The following is a 19,369-nucleotide window of genomic DNA, read 5'->3' on the forward strand; positions in this document are numbered from 1 at the left end:
AGTCATGTGAAATCCATAGATTATGGCCTAATGAATGTATTTAAATTGACTGATTTCCTTATATGAACTGTAACACAGTAAAATCTTTGAAATTGTTGCATGCTGCGTTTATATTTTTGTTCAGTATATATCGAAACTAATTTCACACATATAATAATAGAGTTAGCCTAAAGAAATTGACAGTAGTCTGATGGGTGACAATATTATGAATTGTCAAATTGTACATGAAGAGATGGGCGCAGCTTGGAATTGACACCGGGGCAGAGAAACTTACTAAGCATACTGCTAAAGCAACACTTGAGTGGTTTAAGGGGAAATATTTAAATATCTTGGAATGGCCTACTCAAAGCCCAGACCTCAATCCAATTGAGAATCTGTGGTATGACTTAAAGATTGCTGTACACCAGCGGAACCCATCCAACTTGAAGGAGATGGAGCAGTTTTGCCTTGAAGAATGGGCAAAGATCCCAGTGGCTAGATGTGCCAAGCTTATAGAGACATACCCCAAGAGACTTGCAGCTGTAATTGCTGCAAAAGGTGGCTTTACAAAGCATTGACTTTGGGGGGGGGGGTGAATAGTTATGCACGCTCAAGTTTTCAGTTTTTTGTATCTTATTTCTTGTTTGTTTCACAATAAAACATATTTTGCATCTTCAAAGTGGTAGGCATGTTGTGTAAATCAAATGATACAAACCCCCCCAAAATCAATTTTAATTCCAGGCAACAAAATAGGAAAAATGCCAAGGGGGGTGAATACTTTCGCAAGCCACTGTGTAAGCTGGAAGTAGAGGCCTAATCGTTGTTGTTCACTAGTTTACTCCAATTAGGGGAGGGGTGATGGGGTTGGAATGTAATAAAGGGAAATATATTTTTTTTAAAGGATACGTATATATATGTATGTACTGTATATCCCATGGGGGGCCAGTATAAAAAAAAAGATGCATTCACTAACTGTAAGTCGCTCTGGATAAGAGCGTCTGCTAAATGACTAAAATGTAAATGTATTTATATATATATATGTATGTGTTTGTGTATGTGTATGTATATACACTACCGTTCAAAAGTTTGGGATCACTTAGAAATGTCCTTGTTTTCCATGAAAACATACATGACATTAGTATGAATAGGAAATATAGCAAAATGAATAGGAAATGTAGTCATTGACAAAGTTAGAAATAATGATTGTGTCCTTCAAACTTTGCTTTCGTCAAAGAATCCTCCATTTGCAGCAATTACAGCCTTGCAGACCTTTGGCATTCTAGTTGTCAATTTGTTGAGGTAATCTGAAGAGATTTCACCCCATGCTTCCTGAAGCACCTCCCACAAGTTGGATTGGCTTGATGGGCACTTCTTACGTACCATACGGTCAAGCTGCTCCCACAGCAGCTCAATAGGGTTGAGATCCGGTGCTGGCCACTCCATTATAGACAGAATACCAGCTGACTGCTTCTTCCCTAAATAGTTATTGCATAGTTTGGAGCTGTGCTTTGGGTCCTTGTCCTGTTGTAGGAGGAAATTGGCTCCAATCAAGTGCCGTCCACAGGGTATGGCATGGCGTTTCCAAATGGAATGATAGCCTTCCTTCTTCAAGATCCCTTTTACCCTGTACAAATCTCCCACTTTACCACCACCAAAGCACCCCCAGACCATCACATTGCCTCCACCATGCTTGACAGATGGCATCAAGCACTTGTCCAGCATCTTTTCATTTGGTCTGCATCTCACAAATGTTCTTCTTTGTGATCCGAACACCTCAATCTTCGATTTGTCTGTCCATAACACTTTTTTTCCAATCTTCCTCTGTCCAGTGTCTGTGTTCTTTTGCCCATCTTAATCTTTTATTTTTATTGGCCAGTTTTCTTTGCAACTCTGCCTAGAAGGTCAGCATCCCGGAGTCGCCTCTTCACTGTTGACTTTGAGACTGGTGTTCTGCGTGTACTATTTAATGAAGCTGCCAGTTGAGGACCTGTGAGGCGTCTGTTTCTCAAACTAGACACTCCAATGTATTTGTCCTCTTGCTCAGTTGTGCACTGCGGCCTCCCACTCCTCTTTCTATTCTGGTTAGAGCCAGTTTGCGCTGTTCTGTGAAGGGAGTAGTACACAGCATTGTACGAGATCTTCAGTTTCTTGGCAATTTCTCGCATGGAATAGCCTTCATTTCTCAGAACAAGAATAGACTGACGAGTTTCAGAAGAAAGTTTGTTTCTGCCCATTTTGATTCTGTAATCGAACCCACAATTGCTGATGCTCCAGATACTCAACTAGACTCAAGAAGGCTAGTTTTATTGCTTATTTAATCAGCACAACAGTTTTCAGCTGTGCTAACATAATTGCAAAAGGGTTTTCTAATGATCAATTAGCCTTTTAAAATGATAAACGGATTTGCAAACACAACGTGCCATTGGAACACAGGACTGATGGTTGCTGATAATGGGCCTCTGTACGCCTATGTAGATATTCCATTAAAAATCAGCAGTTTCCAGCTACAATAGCCATTTACAACATTAACAATGTCCACACTGTATTTCTGATCAATTCGATGTTATTTTAATGGACAGAAAATTGCTTTTCTTTTCGAAAACAAGGACATTTCTAAGTGACCCCAAACTTTTGAACGGTAGTGTATATTTGTGGGAGGAAAAAACATATGGGGAATTGGAAGTGATGCAGACAATTACATTGATGGAAGTTACAATCTATCTGCAATATTAAAGCTGATCTACCCTTAAAGAAAAGAAAAAAAGGAGAGTAATGGAGTGCTGCATCAGATGACCTGGCCTCCACAATCCCCCGACCTCAACCCAATTGAGATGGTTTGGGATGAGTCGGACGGCAGAGTGAAGGAAAAGCAGCCAACATGTGCTCAGCATATGTGGGAACTCCTTCAAGACTGTTGGAAAAGCATTCCATGTGAAGCTGATTAAGAGAATGCCAAGAGTGTGCAAAGCTGTCATCAAGGCAAAGGGTAGCTACTTTGAAGAATCAATGTAGAAAATTTTAAAAAATAAAGAAAAACCCTTGAATTAGGTGTGTCCAAACGTTTGACTGGTACTGTATATTCAACCTTGAATTAAGAACAAATAATTTTTATTTTCACAGTGAGATGCAGCACATTGACAATTTCAAATCGCTCTGAAAAAAAAAAGTGGCCTTCTAATTAGCCTTGTTACCTAATGAAAGCCTATAGCCAATAAAACAAAACGAGACCTTTACATTCAATATTGTTTAGATAATCAAATAGTTTAATTTAAACTTAAATAAACAATTCACAGAATCTAATATAGGCTGCAAAAATAAATGTATTTAGTAGGCTATAGCCTACTCAAACCTTTACCAGCCGCACCGGTTTAAACTTGATATGGCCTGCGTATTGTCTAAATGAACGAAAGCCTGAATTAACTGAATAATTAGCTGATAACAAACTGAATTAGCCTATTGTAAACAAATACCTGCTTGCACTTTTTTGTAGGCTGTGTATCCATCTACCAGGTTGTTGTCCTTGTCCACAATGACTCCAAAATCCTTCCAAACCAAACCGGGGATTTAACTCGCGCAGCACCTGTTTCCATTATGGTGTATTTTATAACCCTTTTTTTCCCCCTCCGGTCAGGCCTAGGCCTACGTTAGCAATTGTTGCCGGTAGGGTGAGGGGTCATCAAAGTGGACCACCAGAGATGGGGTTCATCCCAGCACCATGTCTGTTTTTTACTTACCATGTTATCACCGTAATCCACCATCAAAGAAAACACCTCTTACTCCCTCTTTTTTCTCTTTCTTCTTTCTTACTCCCTCTTTTTTCTCTCTGTCTCTCTCTCTCCTCTTACTCCCTCTTTTTTTTCTTGTTTCTGGCTTTCATTTGTTATTCTATACCTCTTTAACTCCCTCCATCCTGTGCCCATTCCAATAATATGAGGTTGTTTACAAGGTTCTAGCTTCCTGGTAATCACCCAGGAATGGAATTGTAACCATGTAGGAATGGATTCCATCTGAACACTTAAATCTGTCCTTCTCTCTTCCCCCTTACCATGTTCATACCATTCCATCCATTTCCTTACCATGTCAAGGGATTATGCTAAGTACAGCTACAGTATATTACATAATATTCGACTAAATTACTTCATATGGATACACTGTACCTTGGACTGTTTTTTGAGTGTATAAAGGATTCTAGAACAGCATTAGTTACTCTAATGTTCTAGAGCAGCAGCTGATACTGATTCCAGAACATCAATAGATAATGCAGGAGTATAGGCTAAGGTTCTACACCAGCTTTCGGATATTAGGACAGCATCTTCCTAGTCTGGGTCTGTTTCTTCCCGTCGCTTTCTTGTCCCTTGCCAACTCCTAATGGAATTGTCATGTTTGTTGTGACAATGACAGCAATGGGGTTTGGCAAGAGCATAAAGGGTTTGGCAAGAGCAGGCAGCATGGCTAGCATCTTCCCAAAGCAATGGTACATTCAAAGTCTGTTTTCTGCGACCTGCAGTTCTGCTACTTTTGACCAGGGCCTATAGGGAATAGGGTGTCATTTGGGATGCACTCTAAGTTTGTTTCCCACAAGCCTTGTGGGTCCAGTGTTAAACCAGAGGGAAAGGGCCTCAAACAGTGTGCTTCGGTTGTGAACTCTCTGCTTCTATTGTCCAGACGTAGAATGGCCTGACTTTGGCCCCCCAGACATAGCCTTGAGCAGTCTAAATAAAGTTTGTCTTCTGGCTACAACAAAACAAAACAAAATAGAGAGAAAACAGATGGATGGTTCTTTTTCTGTAAGAAATGTGTGAGTGTGAGCGTGCACGTGCATGCCTGTGTGTATTCGTCTGACATATTCAACTCTCAGAGAAAACTCAAATTACCCCCTGCTGAGGACAAGGCAATTTCCTTATCATCATTCCTATCAAGCTACAGTATAATTATAATGAAGTTGTTGGGAAAATATGTTTTTAAGCTCTTGGTAGGCCTAACCTCTGGCTATGTATGCATCCCAAATGGCACTCTATTCCTATAGTGCATTTTTGACCACAGCCCAATGGGCTTTGGTCAAAAGTAGGAAACTATGTAGGGTATAGGGTGCCATTTGGGACGAACCCTATAGAGTAGATCCTAGTCAAACATGATTTGATGGTTGGTTGATAGTTGAGATAGTCCTTCCGTGATCCTTGGGACGTCCCTACCCCATGGAAGATTTAATGTAAAAAGGTTAGGGTTAGGTAAGGGTTATGGTTAAGGTTAAGGTTAGGGTAGGGGTTAAGGTTAGGATTAGGGTTAAGGGTAAGGACATCCCAAGGATAGCACTAACCTCGTGGAGATGGGTTGAAGCCAGCGATAATGATTTCCGTAAAAATAGCCACCTTTATGGTTTACTGTTCATTTCATACTTAGCCACAGTAAATTGTATGGTTTGAGGCAAACCATTTAAAAAGAAAACATTATAATTCAAATGTTAAGTGGTTTTGGGTCTTGATTGTGGAAATGTTTTGTCTTACTGAGCAATGTTTTCTACGATTGCCTTTTCATGTTTAACTCATCTCTTTTCCTCTCTTTCTCTCTCTTCTTTCCCGTCTCTCCCGCTCATCTCCCCCATGCCCTTTTCTCTCTCTACCCTCCCTCCTCTAGGAGTACCTTGTAAATGATATCAAGTAATTCAGTTCTTAGCTGGGATTGGTACTATATATGTAATTCCTCCAAGTAATAGCACATTAACCATTCTCTTCTCTCCCTCCCTCCCTCCCCCCCATCAGGGGGACCATACGTGGGCGACCATGCTGGGTCAGAGTGTGCGTCTACAGCCGGTGCCTATCCAGAGCCTATCGGAACTGGAGAGAGCCAGGCTGCAGGAGGTGGCCTGCTACCATCTGGAGGAGAGGGACCTTGACTTCAACATCAGCATCCCCAGAGGTACACAAGTGAAGGGCTAGTTGCTATATCGCCATGCCAGAAAGGACGATAGAGATATGTGTACAGTGCTGGCCTCTGTCTAGAATGTAAAGCTCTTCAAATCTCAATTGGGGTTTGAATCTGGAGGAGAGGGACCTCGAATTCAACATCAGCATCCCCAGAGATACAGAGGAAAGGGTAGTAGTTACTAAATGGCCATGCTAGAAAAGACGGACGGAAATATATAGGCTCTCTTCTTGGGGATTTTATTTTCTTAAACATAAATCTTTTTATAAAATTCCTGAAGTTTTGCTCGTCCTGGTCTAGATTATAGAGCTCTTCACTATACAGTACATGGCAGTGAACAAGATGATAATGATAGGGACATGATATCTGATATAGAAGCTCACTACCTGTTTTCTGCTCATTCCACCACCACTCCCAGACTGTATTACCTCAATAAATCTGAGTGAAGTTTACAGTACCAGTAAATGGTAAGTCCTTCAAACAGCTCAGATACAGCCTTACAACTTAAGATGGAAGAGTAGGAGTAAGAGGAGTAGGAGTCAGAAGATTAGATACAAAATTAAGATAAAAGTTTAAGTTAAAAAGCAAGTAAGTAAGTAAGTAGGAGTAAGAAGGGTAAGATGAGTAGGAGTAAGAAGAGTACTGTAGGAGTAAGAAGAGTACTATAGGAGTAAGAAGAGTACTATAGGAGTAAGAAGAGTAGGAGTAAGAAGAGTACTGTAGGAGTAAGAAGAGTACTATAGGAGTAAGAAGAGTACTATAGGAGTAAGAAGAGTACTATAGGAGTAAGAAGAGTAGGAGTAAGAAGTGTACTGTAGGAGTAAGAAGAGTAGGAGTAAGAAGAGTACTATAGGAGTAAGAAGAGTACTGTAGGAGTAAGAAGAGTAGGAGTAAGAAGAGTACTATAGGAGTAAGAAGTGTACTGTAGGAGTAAGAAGAGTAGGAGTAAGAAGAGTACTGTAGGAGTAAGAAGAGTAGGAGTAAGAAGAGTACTATATGAGTAAGAAGTGTACTGTAGGAGTAAGAAGAGTACTATAGGAGTAAGAAGAGTACTATAGGAGTAAGAAGAGTACTGTAAGAGTAAGAAGAGTAGGAGTAAGAAGCTTCTGATCCTGAGGTGTCTTAGCGTGCTACATTCCTCTTTCGTGTCACCCTGGGTTACGTAAGAGGCATTAGTCTGATCTCAGTGCTTCTCCATGTAGTCTACGCAGAAACGGAAGAGGAAGTGAGACACCCCACTCGCTGTTTTTTTCTGGTTCAATAAAAGTAAATGAACTAAGTAGACCAGACCCAGCTGCTATTGCATTGGTGTCTATGGGAGACCCACCCCGTTAAGTAGACCGGAACTGACAAATATTTTCCATGGTAAACAGCCTGAGTGAACTCTCTTCATTTATCCACCATATTTGGTCTATGTTCATACCGTTAACCTCTCAACGTTTTCAACCTTTGACCCCTGACCACTCTCTTATCAGTGCTGTGTAGTTTACGCTGCCTAAGCTAAGCCGACTGTCAAGTCCATTGGTCAAAATAAGAGAATGACATTTAAACATTATAAAACATCTATTTTCATTGATTTATTGTGTGATTATATATTTTTCTACCCTGAACGAAAATAGAAGAAGTAATAGTGTCGAGTCTACCCACAAATTAAACGTATTGGAAAGTGCAACATTTTGCTCACAAAGACCTTCATCAAGACCTACTGTATTTTATCTAGCTCATCCATTCTCTTTGCCTCCATTGTGGACTTTTTTATCCTGAAGTAAAACAGGAGAATGGACTCCCACACGCTGTGTAAATGTACAAATTAAACATGTATTCGAAAGTGTAACGTTTCACTCACAGTTGTTAGGAATGGATGTCGGTTAGAATAGAATAGAATACAGATGTGGGATCTTAATTTGACCACTATTTTGTTGCTGAAATTTTCCTGCACCGCAGGACCTTAACCATTAGTGGGGAAAATACCAAACTGACCCAGGATAAATGTCTAGGGGCAACTTCACCCTACTCCTGGGCCCCTCAGTAAGCCATAGTTGCTGTCACACAGTTGCTATACAACCATACTGTACATCATACAGCATTCAAATGTGTTACAGTTACAGCATGTAACCAGTCATGGATGGATCAAAGAAAATCTGTCAATCATTTAAAATCAGTTTTCACCTAATCTGTTCCAATACATTCTAATTCAATGCCAGTAATTAATTCCTTACAGAATCCTTGAATCTAATATTGTCAAAGTCATTGGACAACTCTATATTATCAAGACTAAAATATATATATTTTTTTACTGCATTTCATTCTCTGTTGAGCTGCAGAATACGTAAATAGAAAACAGTTAAATCAGTCAGTCAGTGTTAGATAACTCTATAGCAGCATATATACTGTATAAATAAATAAAATACATACAAATATAAAACGGAGGGGGTCAGTGTTTATAACTGTCATAGGGAGGGGGTCAGAGCCAGTAATGTGTGGGAATATTCCTGTCCCTCTCCCTGGGGTGGAGACCTCATACAGAGTCAGCCAGCCACCTCCCATGTGTATTACTGCTGTGTCTTTGTCCCAAATGACACCCTATTTGTTTTAGAGTGCACTACTTTTGACCAAAGTCCATAGGGCTCTTGTCAAAAGTAATGTACTATATAGGGAGTAGGCTGCCATTTTGGATGCATCCTCCACTAGTTAGCCACCCAACTCCCCTGGTGTATCAGGCCCACTACCGTGTCAGTGATGGCTCATGTACTGTATATTATGGGAGCTAGCTGCTTGAGGGACGGAGGGAGGTCGCCATAGGTTTCTGTTCTGATCCCGCTGTTTGGGCCAATACCAGAACCTCTGGTTTATTTTTATAGTGTGTGTGCATGCGTGTGTGTTTGTTGTTGGTTTCCTGGCAACGCCTTGGCTATGCTTGATGGATGGATTCTTTCTGAAATATCTGTTCTTAGCAGTCAGAGCTTATTTGGCAAGTCTGGAGACTTTGTTTTTGAACGTCTCATTTTCTCATGGATATGGGTAGCAACCCCACAGGGTCTGTCATTATTTTCTTACTTCCTTTCTTTCTCTTGTGTGTTATTTCTGTCATTCTGTTTGTTTCTCTCTCAGACCCAATTGGCTTTTTCTTTCTGATTCCATATGTTCCTTTAGTCCCTTTCTTTCTATCTCTCTTTGCTTTACCCACATCTATCTCTCTCCACTGTGTGTGTGCCAGTCCTCTAATCTTAAAGTGTGCAAGCCAAGGGCAAACACACACACACATACACACTGAGTACATGGCATGTAGGAATACACACACACACACACAAAGCGTTTGCTCAAAGATTAACCCTTGCTCTGGCATGTGGCGAGTGGGAGGAGACGATTGCCGTGGAAATAAATGTTAATTTCCTGTAGTCATGGGAATTTGACCCCTTTTAAACCCTTGACACACACACGCACACTCATACACACAAACAAACCTCTCCACATGGGGATTTGACTGCTCAGGTCATTTACATTTCAGGGCCTTCCACACTCTTATCCTGTCAGCCCTTAAGAATTAAGTTGTGCCTAGACACTGGTGTAGGGTCAGTTCTGTGGTTTTCCCATTAGTGGTGAGGGCTAGGATTATGTGAGGTTAAGCTGATCCTAGATCTGTGCCCAGGCCCCATCATACATTCTGGTCTTGGAAGTTCAAAGATTCTGCAACAAACCAGTTCTAAACAGCAAAGGCGTGCTACCTAACACATACACACACAAACTGTACACACGACTGTGATCTTTAAAGCCCCAAACCCAAAACAAAACAGTGATGTCTTCCAGATAAAGCTTGTCAGAGGATATTTAGGTTGTAAAATCACATCCTTGATCTGCATGTAGTTTCTCTGGTGTTGCCCTCTGGCTAAAGGCTACAAAGGCAGTACAGGAGGCTGGGGCCTATACAAACACACATGCAAAGACTTTAATCAAAGCCTATTGGATGATAATTTAACTAGGACAAAGGAATTTATAACTGACTTTTTCCGACATAACATAGGTACAGCAAATCCCCTTTGTCACACCCTGGTTCTGGGACTCATTATGTTGAGCCAGGGTGTGTTCACTCTATGTGTTTATTTCTATGTTGGTATTCTGTTGGGTTGTATTTCTTTGTTTGAAGGAGTGACTCCCAATCAGAGGTAACGAGTGTCAGCTGTTGGCTCGTTGTCTCTGATTGGGAGCCATATTTATACTGTTTGTTTTCACCTTGGGGTTGTGGGTTTTTGTTCCGTTATCAGTCAATGTTACTGTGGACTTCACTGGTCGTGTTTCTTGTTTTGTCAGGCTTTAATTAAATAAAGTCTATCATGTTCGCTCAACGCGCTGCACTTTGGTCTCCCTCATTTGACGATCGTGACAGAAAAACCCACCATACCAAGACCAAGCAGCGTGTCCAGGAGCAGGCAGCCTGGACGTGGGAGCAGATCTTGGACGGGCAGGGGTCCTGGACCTGGGAGGAAATCCTGGCCGGGATGGATCGCCGGCCATGGAGTGAGACGGTGGAGGCGCGCCGGAGAGAGGAGCTACGGCGTGATCAGGGTCGTCGTCGGAGGGTCGAGAGGCAACCCCAAGAAATTTTTAGGGGGGGGCACACGGCATGGACGACGGGGCTGACGGAGGAGAGAAGGGGGCGCATCCAGGAGGCCACTAGGCCAGGGGTACACCGCCCTGTACGTCCTGTGCGGATGCCTCACACAGAGTGTGTGAGGGTAGGCATCCAGCCAGGACGGGTGGTGGCCGCTATTCACTCCAGGCCTCCTATCCGTCTCCACAGCCCGGTTCGGCCTGTTCCTGCTCCACGAACCAAGCCTACGGTGTGCGTCGACAGCCCTGCCCGGCCTGTTCCTGCTCAACGCACCAAGGCTACGGTGTGCGTCGACAGCCCTGCCCGGCCTGTTCCTGCTCAACGCACCAAGGCTATGGTGTGCGTCGACAGCCCAGCCCGGCCTGTTCCTGCTCAACGCACCAAGGCTATGGTGTGCGTCGACAGCCCAGCCCGGCCTGTTCCTGCTCAACGCACCAAGGCTATGGTGTGCGTCGACAGCCCAGCCCGGCCTGTCCCTGCTCTACGCACCAAGCCTACGGTGAACGTCGACAGCCCTGCCCGGCCTGTTCCTGCTCAACGCACCAAGGCTATGGTGTGCGTCGACAGCCCAGCCTGGCCTGTTCCTGCTCAACGCACCAAGGCTATGGTGTGCGTCGACAGCCCTGCCCGGCCTGTGCCTGCTCAACGCACCAAGGCTATGGTGTGCGTCGCCAGCCCGGTCCGGCCTGTTCCTGCCACCCGCACCAAGTCTACGGTGCGCGTCGCCAGCCCGGTCCGGCCTGTTCCTGCCACCCGCACCAAGTCTACGGTGAGCGTCGCCAGCCCGATCCGGCCTGTTCCTGCCACTCGCACCAAACCTACGGTGCGCGTCGCCAGCCCGGTCCGGCCTGTTCCTGCCACCCGCACCAAGTCTACGGTGCGCGTCGCCAGCCCGACCCGGCCTGTTCCGGCCACTCGCACCAAACCTACGGTGCGCGTCGCCAGCCCGGTCCGGCCTGTTCCTGCCACCCGCACCAAGTCTACGGTGCGAGAAGTCAGCCTGGTAAGGCCCGTTCCTCATCCACGCACAAAGCCAGGGGGGCGAGTCGTCAGCCTGGTAAGGCCCATTCCTCCTCCACGCACCAAGCCTACGGGGTGCGTCGTCAGCCCTGTCCGGCTCGTTCCTGCTCTCCGCACCAAGGCTGTGGTGCGCGTCGCCAGCCCATTCCGGTCCATTCCTGTTCCACGCACCAAGCCAGGGGCGCGTGTCGTCAGTCCGGCTCCGGCCAGCGGGGCTAGACAGGACCAGGGGTACTATGGGGGGTGTAGCGGAGGGTGGTGGTCAAGGCCGGAGCCAGAACCGCCACCGAGGAGGTATGCCCGCCCAGCCCTCCCCTGTTGTGGGGGTTTTGAGGCGCGGTCGCAGTCCGCGCCTTTAGGGGGGGGTACTGTCACACCCTGGTTCTGGGACTCATTATGTTGAGCCAGGGTGTGTTCACTCTATGTGTTTATTTCTATGTTGGTATTCTGTTGGGTTGTATTTCTTTGTTTGAAGGAGTGAATCCCAATCAGAGGTAACGAGTGTCAGCTGTTGGCTCGTTGTCTCTGATTGGGAGCCATATTTATACTGTCTGTTTTCACCTTGGGGTTGTGGGTTTTTGTTCCGTTATCAGTCAATGTTACTGTGGACTTCACTGGTCGTGTTTCTTGTTTTGTCAGGCTTTAATTAAATAAAGTCTATCATGTTCGCTCAACGCGCTGCACTTTGGTCTCCCTCATTTGACGATCGTGACACCCTTATTGTATGGTACACCTTTAAATGTGCCTTTAGAGGCCATGCAATTCAGTACTCATCTCGAAAACAAAAGCAATTTAGGTCAAAAAAGAGTTTATACTAACAAAGGAAATAGAAAGTCTAACAGAACAGATAGATGGCAATAAAAACTGTAACATAGAGGCTCAGAGTAAATTAGAGGAAAAACTAAAAGAAATTGAGAAACTTATTCAAGAATGATCAAGTGTAATATATTATAAAAATAAAGCAAACTAGATGGAATATGGGGAAAAATGCACCAAATTCTTTTTTAATCTTCAACATAGGAATGCTACCAAAAATAATTGAATGAAACTGATTACAATTGACGGAGTAACCCATGATTTACCAAATTATATTTTGAAGGAGGAAACAAAGTACTTTAAGCATACGTTTCAGTCGCCTCCATCTCCTCTAACTGAAGCTAATTGTAGAGATTTTTTTTCTATTGATAATGTAAAATTAACAGCCATACAGAAAGACTAATGTGAAGGTGAAATTACAGAGGAGGAACTTCTGGATGCAATTAAAGACTTTAAGTCCGGGAAAACTCCAGAGTTGGATGGCATACCAGTCGAGGTATACCAAACCTTTTTTGATATACTAAGAGGACCATTATTAGCATGTTTTAACCACTCCTATGTAAATGGTAGATTATCTGACACTCAAGAAGAAGATCTCATTATTACTGAAACAGGATACAAGTGGAAAATATAAAGATCCAGTCCATTAAAACAATTGGAGGCCCCTTACACTTCAGTGTTGCGATGCAAAGATTATAGCAAAATGTATAGCGCATAGAATTAAAAAGGTATTGTCGGATATTATTCATTCTAATCAGACAGGTTTTTTACATGGAAGATACATTGGAGATAATATAAGGCAAGTATTGGAAACAATATAACACTATGGAAAATCTGGGAAACCAGGCCTGCTATTCATAGCAGACTTCGAAAAGGCATTTGATAAAGTACAACTGGGGTTTATATATAAATGCCTGGAGCATTTCAATTTAGGAGAATCTCTTATGAAATGGGTCAAAATCATGTATAGTAACCCTAGGTGTAAAATAGTAAATAATGGCTATTTCTCCGAAAGTTTTAAACTGTCAAGAGGAGTGAAACAAGGTTGTCCACTATCGGCATATCTATTTATTGTGGTCATCGAGATGTTGGCTATTAAAATCAGATCCAACAATAATATCAGGGGATTAGAAATCCAGGGCTTAAAAACAAAGGTGTCATTGTACGCTGATGATTCATGTTTTCTTTTAAATCCACAACTAGAATCCCTCCACAGCCTCATAGAGGATCTAGATACATTTTCTAACCTCTCAGGATTACAACCAAATTATGACAAATGTACTATATTACGTATTGGATCACTAAAAAAAATTACATTACCATATAGTTTACCAATAAAATGGTCTGATGGTGATGTGGATATACTCAGAATACATATCCCAAAGGAAATAAAGGATCTCACTTCAATACATTTTAATAGAAAGTTAGCAAAAATAGATAAGATCTTGCTACCATGGAAAGGTAAATACCTGTCAATTTGTGGAAAAATCTCCCTGATTAACTCTTTAGTATTATCCCAGTTTACCTATTTGCTTATGGTCTTGCCTATGCCTAGCGAACAGTTTTTTAAATTATATGAGAAAAAAAATCCATTTTATTTCGAACGGCAAGCCAAACAAAATTAAACGGGCCTATTTATATAATGAATATGAATTCGGAGGACAGAAATTATTAGATATTAAAGCATTAGACCTATCACTAAAAGCTTCAGTCATACAAAAGTTATACTTAAATCCGAACTGGTTCTCTAGCAAATTAGTAAGATTGTCTCACCCAATGTTCAAGAATGGCCTTTTTCCCTTTATTCAGATTACAACCACTCACTTTCATTTATTTGAAAAGGAAATCATCTCCCAAATATCACTATTTCTAAAACAAGCCATAGAAAGTTGGTTGCAATTTCAATTTAATCCTCCAGAAACTACAGAACAAATAATGCAACAAATATTGTGGTTAAACTCAAATATACTAATTGACAAAAAACCCTTTTTTTTGACAAAATGTTTAAAAAATGTATAATATTCGTAAATGATATCATCGGTAGGACTGGTGGAGTTATGTCGCACATGCAGCTAACAAAAACATATGGAAATGTCTGCTCTACCCAAAATTACAACCAAATAATTGCAGCCTTACCGCAAAAATGAAAGAGGAAAGTGGAAGGGGGAGAAAGTAAGGAACTTGTCTGTCGGCCTTGCATTAAATAACATAATTGGTTAAGGAAAACTGTGATAAATAAAAAAGTATATCTGTTTCATTTAAGGACCAAAGGATTGACAGCCATCCCATATAGATTGCAAAATAGTTGGGAAGAGATTTTTGACGTACCGATCCCATGGCATAGTGTTTATGAACTGATACGCAAAACGACACCGGATTCAAAACTTAGAATCTTTCAATTTAAATTATTATATAACATTCTTGCTACCAATAGAATGTAATTAAATGGGGGATACAATCTTCCCAGCTCTGCAGATGTTGCTGTGAAGAGACAGAATCATTAAATCATTTGTTTTGGTACTGTCCATTTGTAGTTTGTTTTTGGACACAGGTCCAGGAATGGCTAAAGGATTGCAATATTTACCTGGAGCTAACCTTGCAGATAGCATTACTGGGTGATCTGAAAAGTCATAGTCAATCGATCAATGGACTGTTCCTTTACACGGTACTCTGTCCTGTTTATTCTGTTTAGTCTTAGCCCAAATGTTATCGCTATTTCCAGTTGTGTCTTAGCTCTCTCTAATAACACGTGACTGCTTTATGCCTCTCTCCCATGTCAATTATGCCTTGCCTATTGCTGTTTGGGTTAGTTCTTATTATACAATTTCAATGTAGAACCCCTAGTCCCTCTCAAACTGTCTCATATAGTTCCTTTGTTCCTCCCCCCCATACACGCGAGACCGCTCAATCGATGCCTCAAATGACGCTATCTCTTTCATTGTTACCCAACACTTAGGATTACCTGAACTGTACTCATATCCTTCCATATCCTTTTCTGTACATAATGCCCTGAATCTTTTCTACAACGCCCGGAGAACTGTCCCCTTTATTCTATGTACCCAACGCACTAGAAGACCAGTTCTTAAAGCCTTTAGTCATATCCTTATTCTAGTCCTCCTCTGTTCCTCTGGTGATGTAGAGGCTAACCCAGGCCCTGCAGCCCCCAGTATCACTCCTACTCCCCAGGAGCTATCATTTGTTGACTTCTGTAACCGTAAAAGTCTTGGTTTTCTGCACATAAATATCAGAAGCCTCCTTCCTAAGTTTGAGTTATTCACTGCGTTAGCACACTCCGCCAACCCTGATGTTCTAGCAGTGTCTGAATCCTGGCTTAGGAAGGCCACCAAAAATTCTGAAATTTCCATCCCCAACTATAACATTTTCCGTCTAGATAGAACTGCCAAAGGGGGTGGAGTTGCAATCTACTGTAGAGATAGCCTGCAGAGCTCCATCATACTATCCAGGTCTGTGCCCAAACAGTTTGAGCTTTTACTTCTAAAAATCCACCTTTCCAGAAATAAATCTCTCACTGTTGCCGCTTGCTACAGACCCCCTCAGCCCCCAGCTGTGCCCTGGACACCATATGTGAATTGATTGCCCCCCCATCTATCCTCAGAGTTCGTACTGCTTGGTGACCTAAATTGGGATATGCTTAATACCCCAGCCATCCTACAATCCAAGCTAGATGCCCTCAACCTCACGCAAATTATCAACGAACCTACCAGGTACAACCCTAAATCCGTAAACATGGGTACCCTCATAGATATCATCCTGACTAACTTACCCTCTAAATACACCTCCGCTGTCTTCAACCAGGATCTCAGCGATCACTGCCTTATTGCCTGCGTCCGTAACGGGTCCGCGGTCAAACGACCACCCCTCATCACTGTCAAACGCTCCCAAAAACACTTCAGCGAGCAGGCCTTCCTAATTGACCTGGCCCAGGTATCCTGGATGGATATAGATCTCATTCCGTCAGTAGAGGATGCCTGGTTGTTCTTTAAAAGTAATTTCCTCTCAATCTTAAATAGACATGCCCCATTCAAAAAATACAGAACTAAGAACAGATATAGCCCCTGGTTCTCCTCAGACTTGACTGCCCTTGACCAGCACAAAAACATCCTGTGGCGTACTGCATTAGCATCAAATAGCCCCCGTGATATGCAACTTTTCAGGGAAGTTAGGAACCAATATACACAAGCAGTTAGGAAAGCAAAGGCTAACTTTTTTCAAACAGAAATTTGCATCCTGTAGCACTAACTCCAAAAAGTTTTGGGACACTGTAAAGTCCATGGAAAATAAGAGCACTTCCTCCCAGCTGCCCACTGCACTGAGGCTAGGAAACACTATCACCACCGATAAATCTACAATAATCGAGAATTTCAACAAGCATTTTGCTACGGCTGGCCATGCTTTCCACCTGGCTACCACTACCCCGGCCACCAGCTCTGCACCCTCCGCTGCAACTTGCCCATGCCCCCCGCTTCTCCTTCACACAAATCCAGACAGCTGATGTTCTAAAAGAGCTGCAAAATCTGGACCCCCTACAAATCATCTGGACTAGACAATCTGGACCCTTTCTTTTCTAAAACTAGCCACGAAATTGTCGCAACCCCTATTACTAGCCTGTTCAACCTCTCTTTCGTAACGTCTGAGATCCCCAGAGATTGGAAAGCTGCCGCGGTCATCCCCCTCTTCAAAGGGGGTGACACTCTAGATCCAAACTGTTACAGACCCATATCCATCCTGCCCTGCCTTTCAAAAAGTTTTTGAAAGCCAAGTCAACAAACAGATCACCAACCATTTCGAATCCCACTGCACCTTCTCCGCTATGCAATCCGGTTTCGAGCTGGTCATGGGTGCACCTCAGCCACGCTCAAGGTCCTAAATGATATTATAACCGCGATCGATAATAGACAGTACTGTGCAGCCGTTTTCATTGACCTGGCCAAGGCTTTCGACTCTGTCAACCACCGCATTCTTATTGGCAGACTAAATAGCCTTGGTTTCTCAAATGACTGCCTCGCCTGGTTCACCAACTACTTCTCAGATAGAGTTCAATGTGTCAAATCGGAGGGCCTGTTGTCTGGACCTATGGCAGTCTCTATGGGGGTGCCACAGGGTTCAATTCTTGGGCCAACTCTTTTCTCTGTGTATATCAATGACGTCGCTCTTGCTGCTGGTGACTCTCAGATCCACCTCTACGCAGACGACACCATTTTGTATACATCTGGCCCTTCATTGGACACTGTGTTAACAAACCTCCAAACAAGCTTCAATTCCATACAACACTCCTTCAGTAGCCTCCAACTGCTCTTAAACACTAGTAAAACAAAATGCATGCTCTTCAACCGAACGCTGCTTGCACCCGCCCACCCGACTAGAATCACTACTCTAGACGGGTCTGACCTAGAGTACGTGGACAACTACAAATATCTAGGTGTCTGGTTAGACTGTAAACTCTCCTTCCAGACTCACATTAAGAATCTCCAATCCAAAGTTAAATCTAGAATCGGTTTCCTATTTCGCAACAAAGCCTCCTTCACTCATGCTGCCAAACATGCCCTCGTAAAACTGACTATCCTACCGATCCTTGACTTCGCGATGTCATTTACAAAATAGCCTCCAACACTCTACTCAGCAAATTGGATGTTGTCTATCACAGTGCCATCCGTTTTGTCTCCAAAGCCCCCATATAATACCCACCACTGTGACCTGTACACTCTTGTTGGCTGGTCCTCACTACATATTCGTCGCCAAACCCACTGGCTCCAGGCCATCTATAAATCACTGCTAGGCAAATCCCCGCCTTATCTTAGCTCATTGGTCACCATAGCAACACCCACCCGTAATCTGCGCTCCAGCGGGTATATCTCACTGGTCATCCCCAAAGCCAACACCTCCTTTGGCCGCAATTCCTTCCAGTTCTCTGCTGCCAATGACTGGAACAAATTGCAAAAATCTCTGAAGCTGGAGACACTTATCTCCCTCACTAACTTTAAGCATCAGTTGTCAGAGCACCTTACCGATCACTGCACCTGTACACAGCCCATCTTGAAATTAGCCCGCCCAACTACCTCATCCCTATATTGTTATTTATTTTGCTCATCTGTACCCCAGTATCTCTATTTGCACATCATCTCTTGCACATCATTCCAGTGTTAATACTAAATTGTAATTATTTTGCACTATAGCCTATTTTATTGCCTTACCTCCATAACTTGCTAAATTTGCACACTGTATATTAATTGTATTTCTGTTGTATTTTTTTGATTTTTGTTTTGTTTTACCCCATATGTAACTCTGTGTTGTTGTTTTTATCGCACTGCTTTGCTTTATCTTGGCCAGGTCGCAGTTGTAAATGAGAACTTGTTCTCAACTGGTTTACCTGGTTAAATAAAGGTGAAATAAAATAAAAAATAAAATAACATAATAATACTTTTAGCAAAAATGTTTATTTTCAATTCACAATCTGTAGGACATCACAGTACAGTTGAAATATATATAGCAAATAGAAATCCTATATGGATGGTGTTAAAAGATAGATGGGAGGTGTTGAATGGAATTGAAGGATGGGACTAATAACAACTAACAACAAATAATAACAAGATAACTAATAATGTAAGCATACTGTGTCCATAATAAGTATATAGGTTGCAGGTTGGGAGCTTTTGTGAAAGAGCACAGTTAGAAAGATATGGCATATAGAAGCAAACCGGATGGACATCATGAAAATGATCGGAGAGGTTGAGAGTAGAGGAAGTTCAGGAGAAAAAACAAACAAAATATAATTATTGTAAAATTGACTGTGTCCATAAAATGTAGATAGTAGGTATAAACTGGAAGTAGAGGCCTAAGCATTGTTGTTCACTAGTTTACTCCAAGTAGGGAAAGGGTGGTGGGGTTGGAAAGTAATAAAGGGGAATATATATATATATATTTAAAGGATATGTATGTGTATATGTGTGTATATGTGTGTATATATATATACACTGCTCAAAAAAATAAAGGGAACACTTAAAC

At 42.5% G+C, this 19,369-nt stretch overlaps 1 protein-coding gene across 2 annotated transcripts in view; it reads left to right on the plus strand.

Moving 5' to 3' along the window:
• The window catches only part of arhgap36 (Rho GTPase activating protein 36), a 113,365-nt gene that overhangs the window by 63,831 nt on the left and 30,165 nt on the right, over positions 1–19,369 (plus strand). For both annotated transcript variants that reach the window (XM_041882637.2, XM_041882638.2), the window contains exon 2: positions 5,739–5,895. In XM_041882637.2, coding sequence (XP_041738571.1) covers positions 5,739–5,895 — 157 coding nt within the window. The remainder of the gene's footprint in view (positions 1–5,738; positions 5,896–19,369) is intronic.

The sequence above is a fragment of the Coregonus clupeaformis genome, chromosome 8, assembly GCF_020615455.1.
Source record: "Coregonus clupeaformis isolate EN_2021a chromosome 8, ASM2061545v1, whole genome shotgun sequence".
In the NCBI taxonomy this organism is placed as follows: domain Eukaryota; kingdom Metazoa; phylum Chordata; class Actinopteri; order Salmoniformes; family Salmonidae; genus Coregonus; species Coregonus clupeaformis.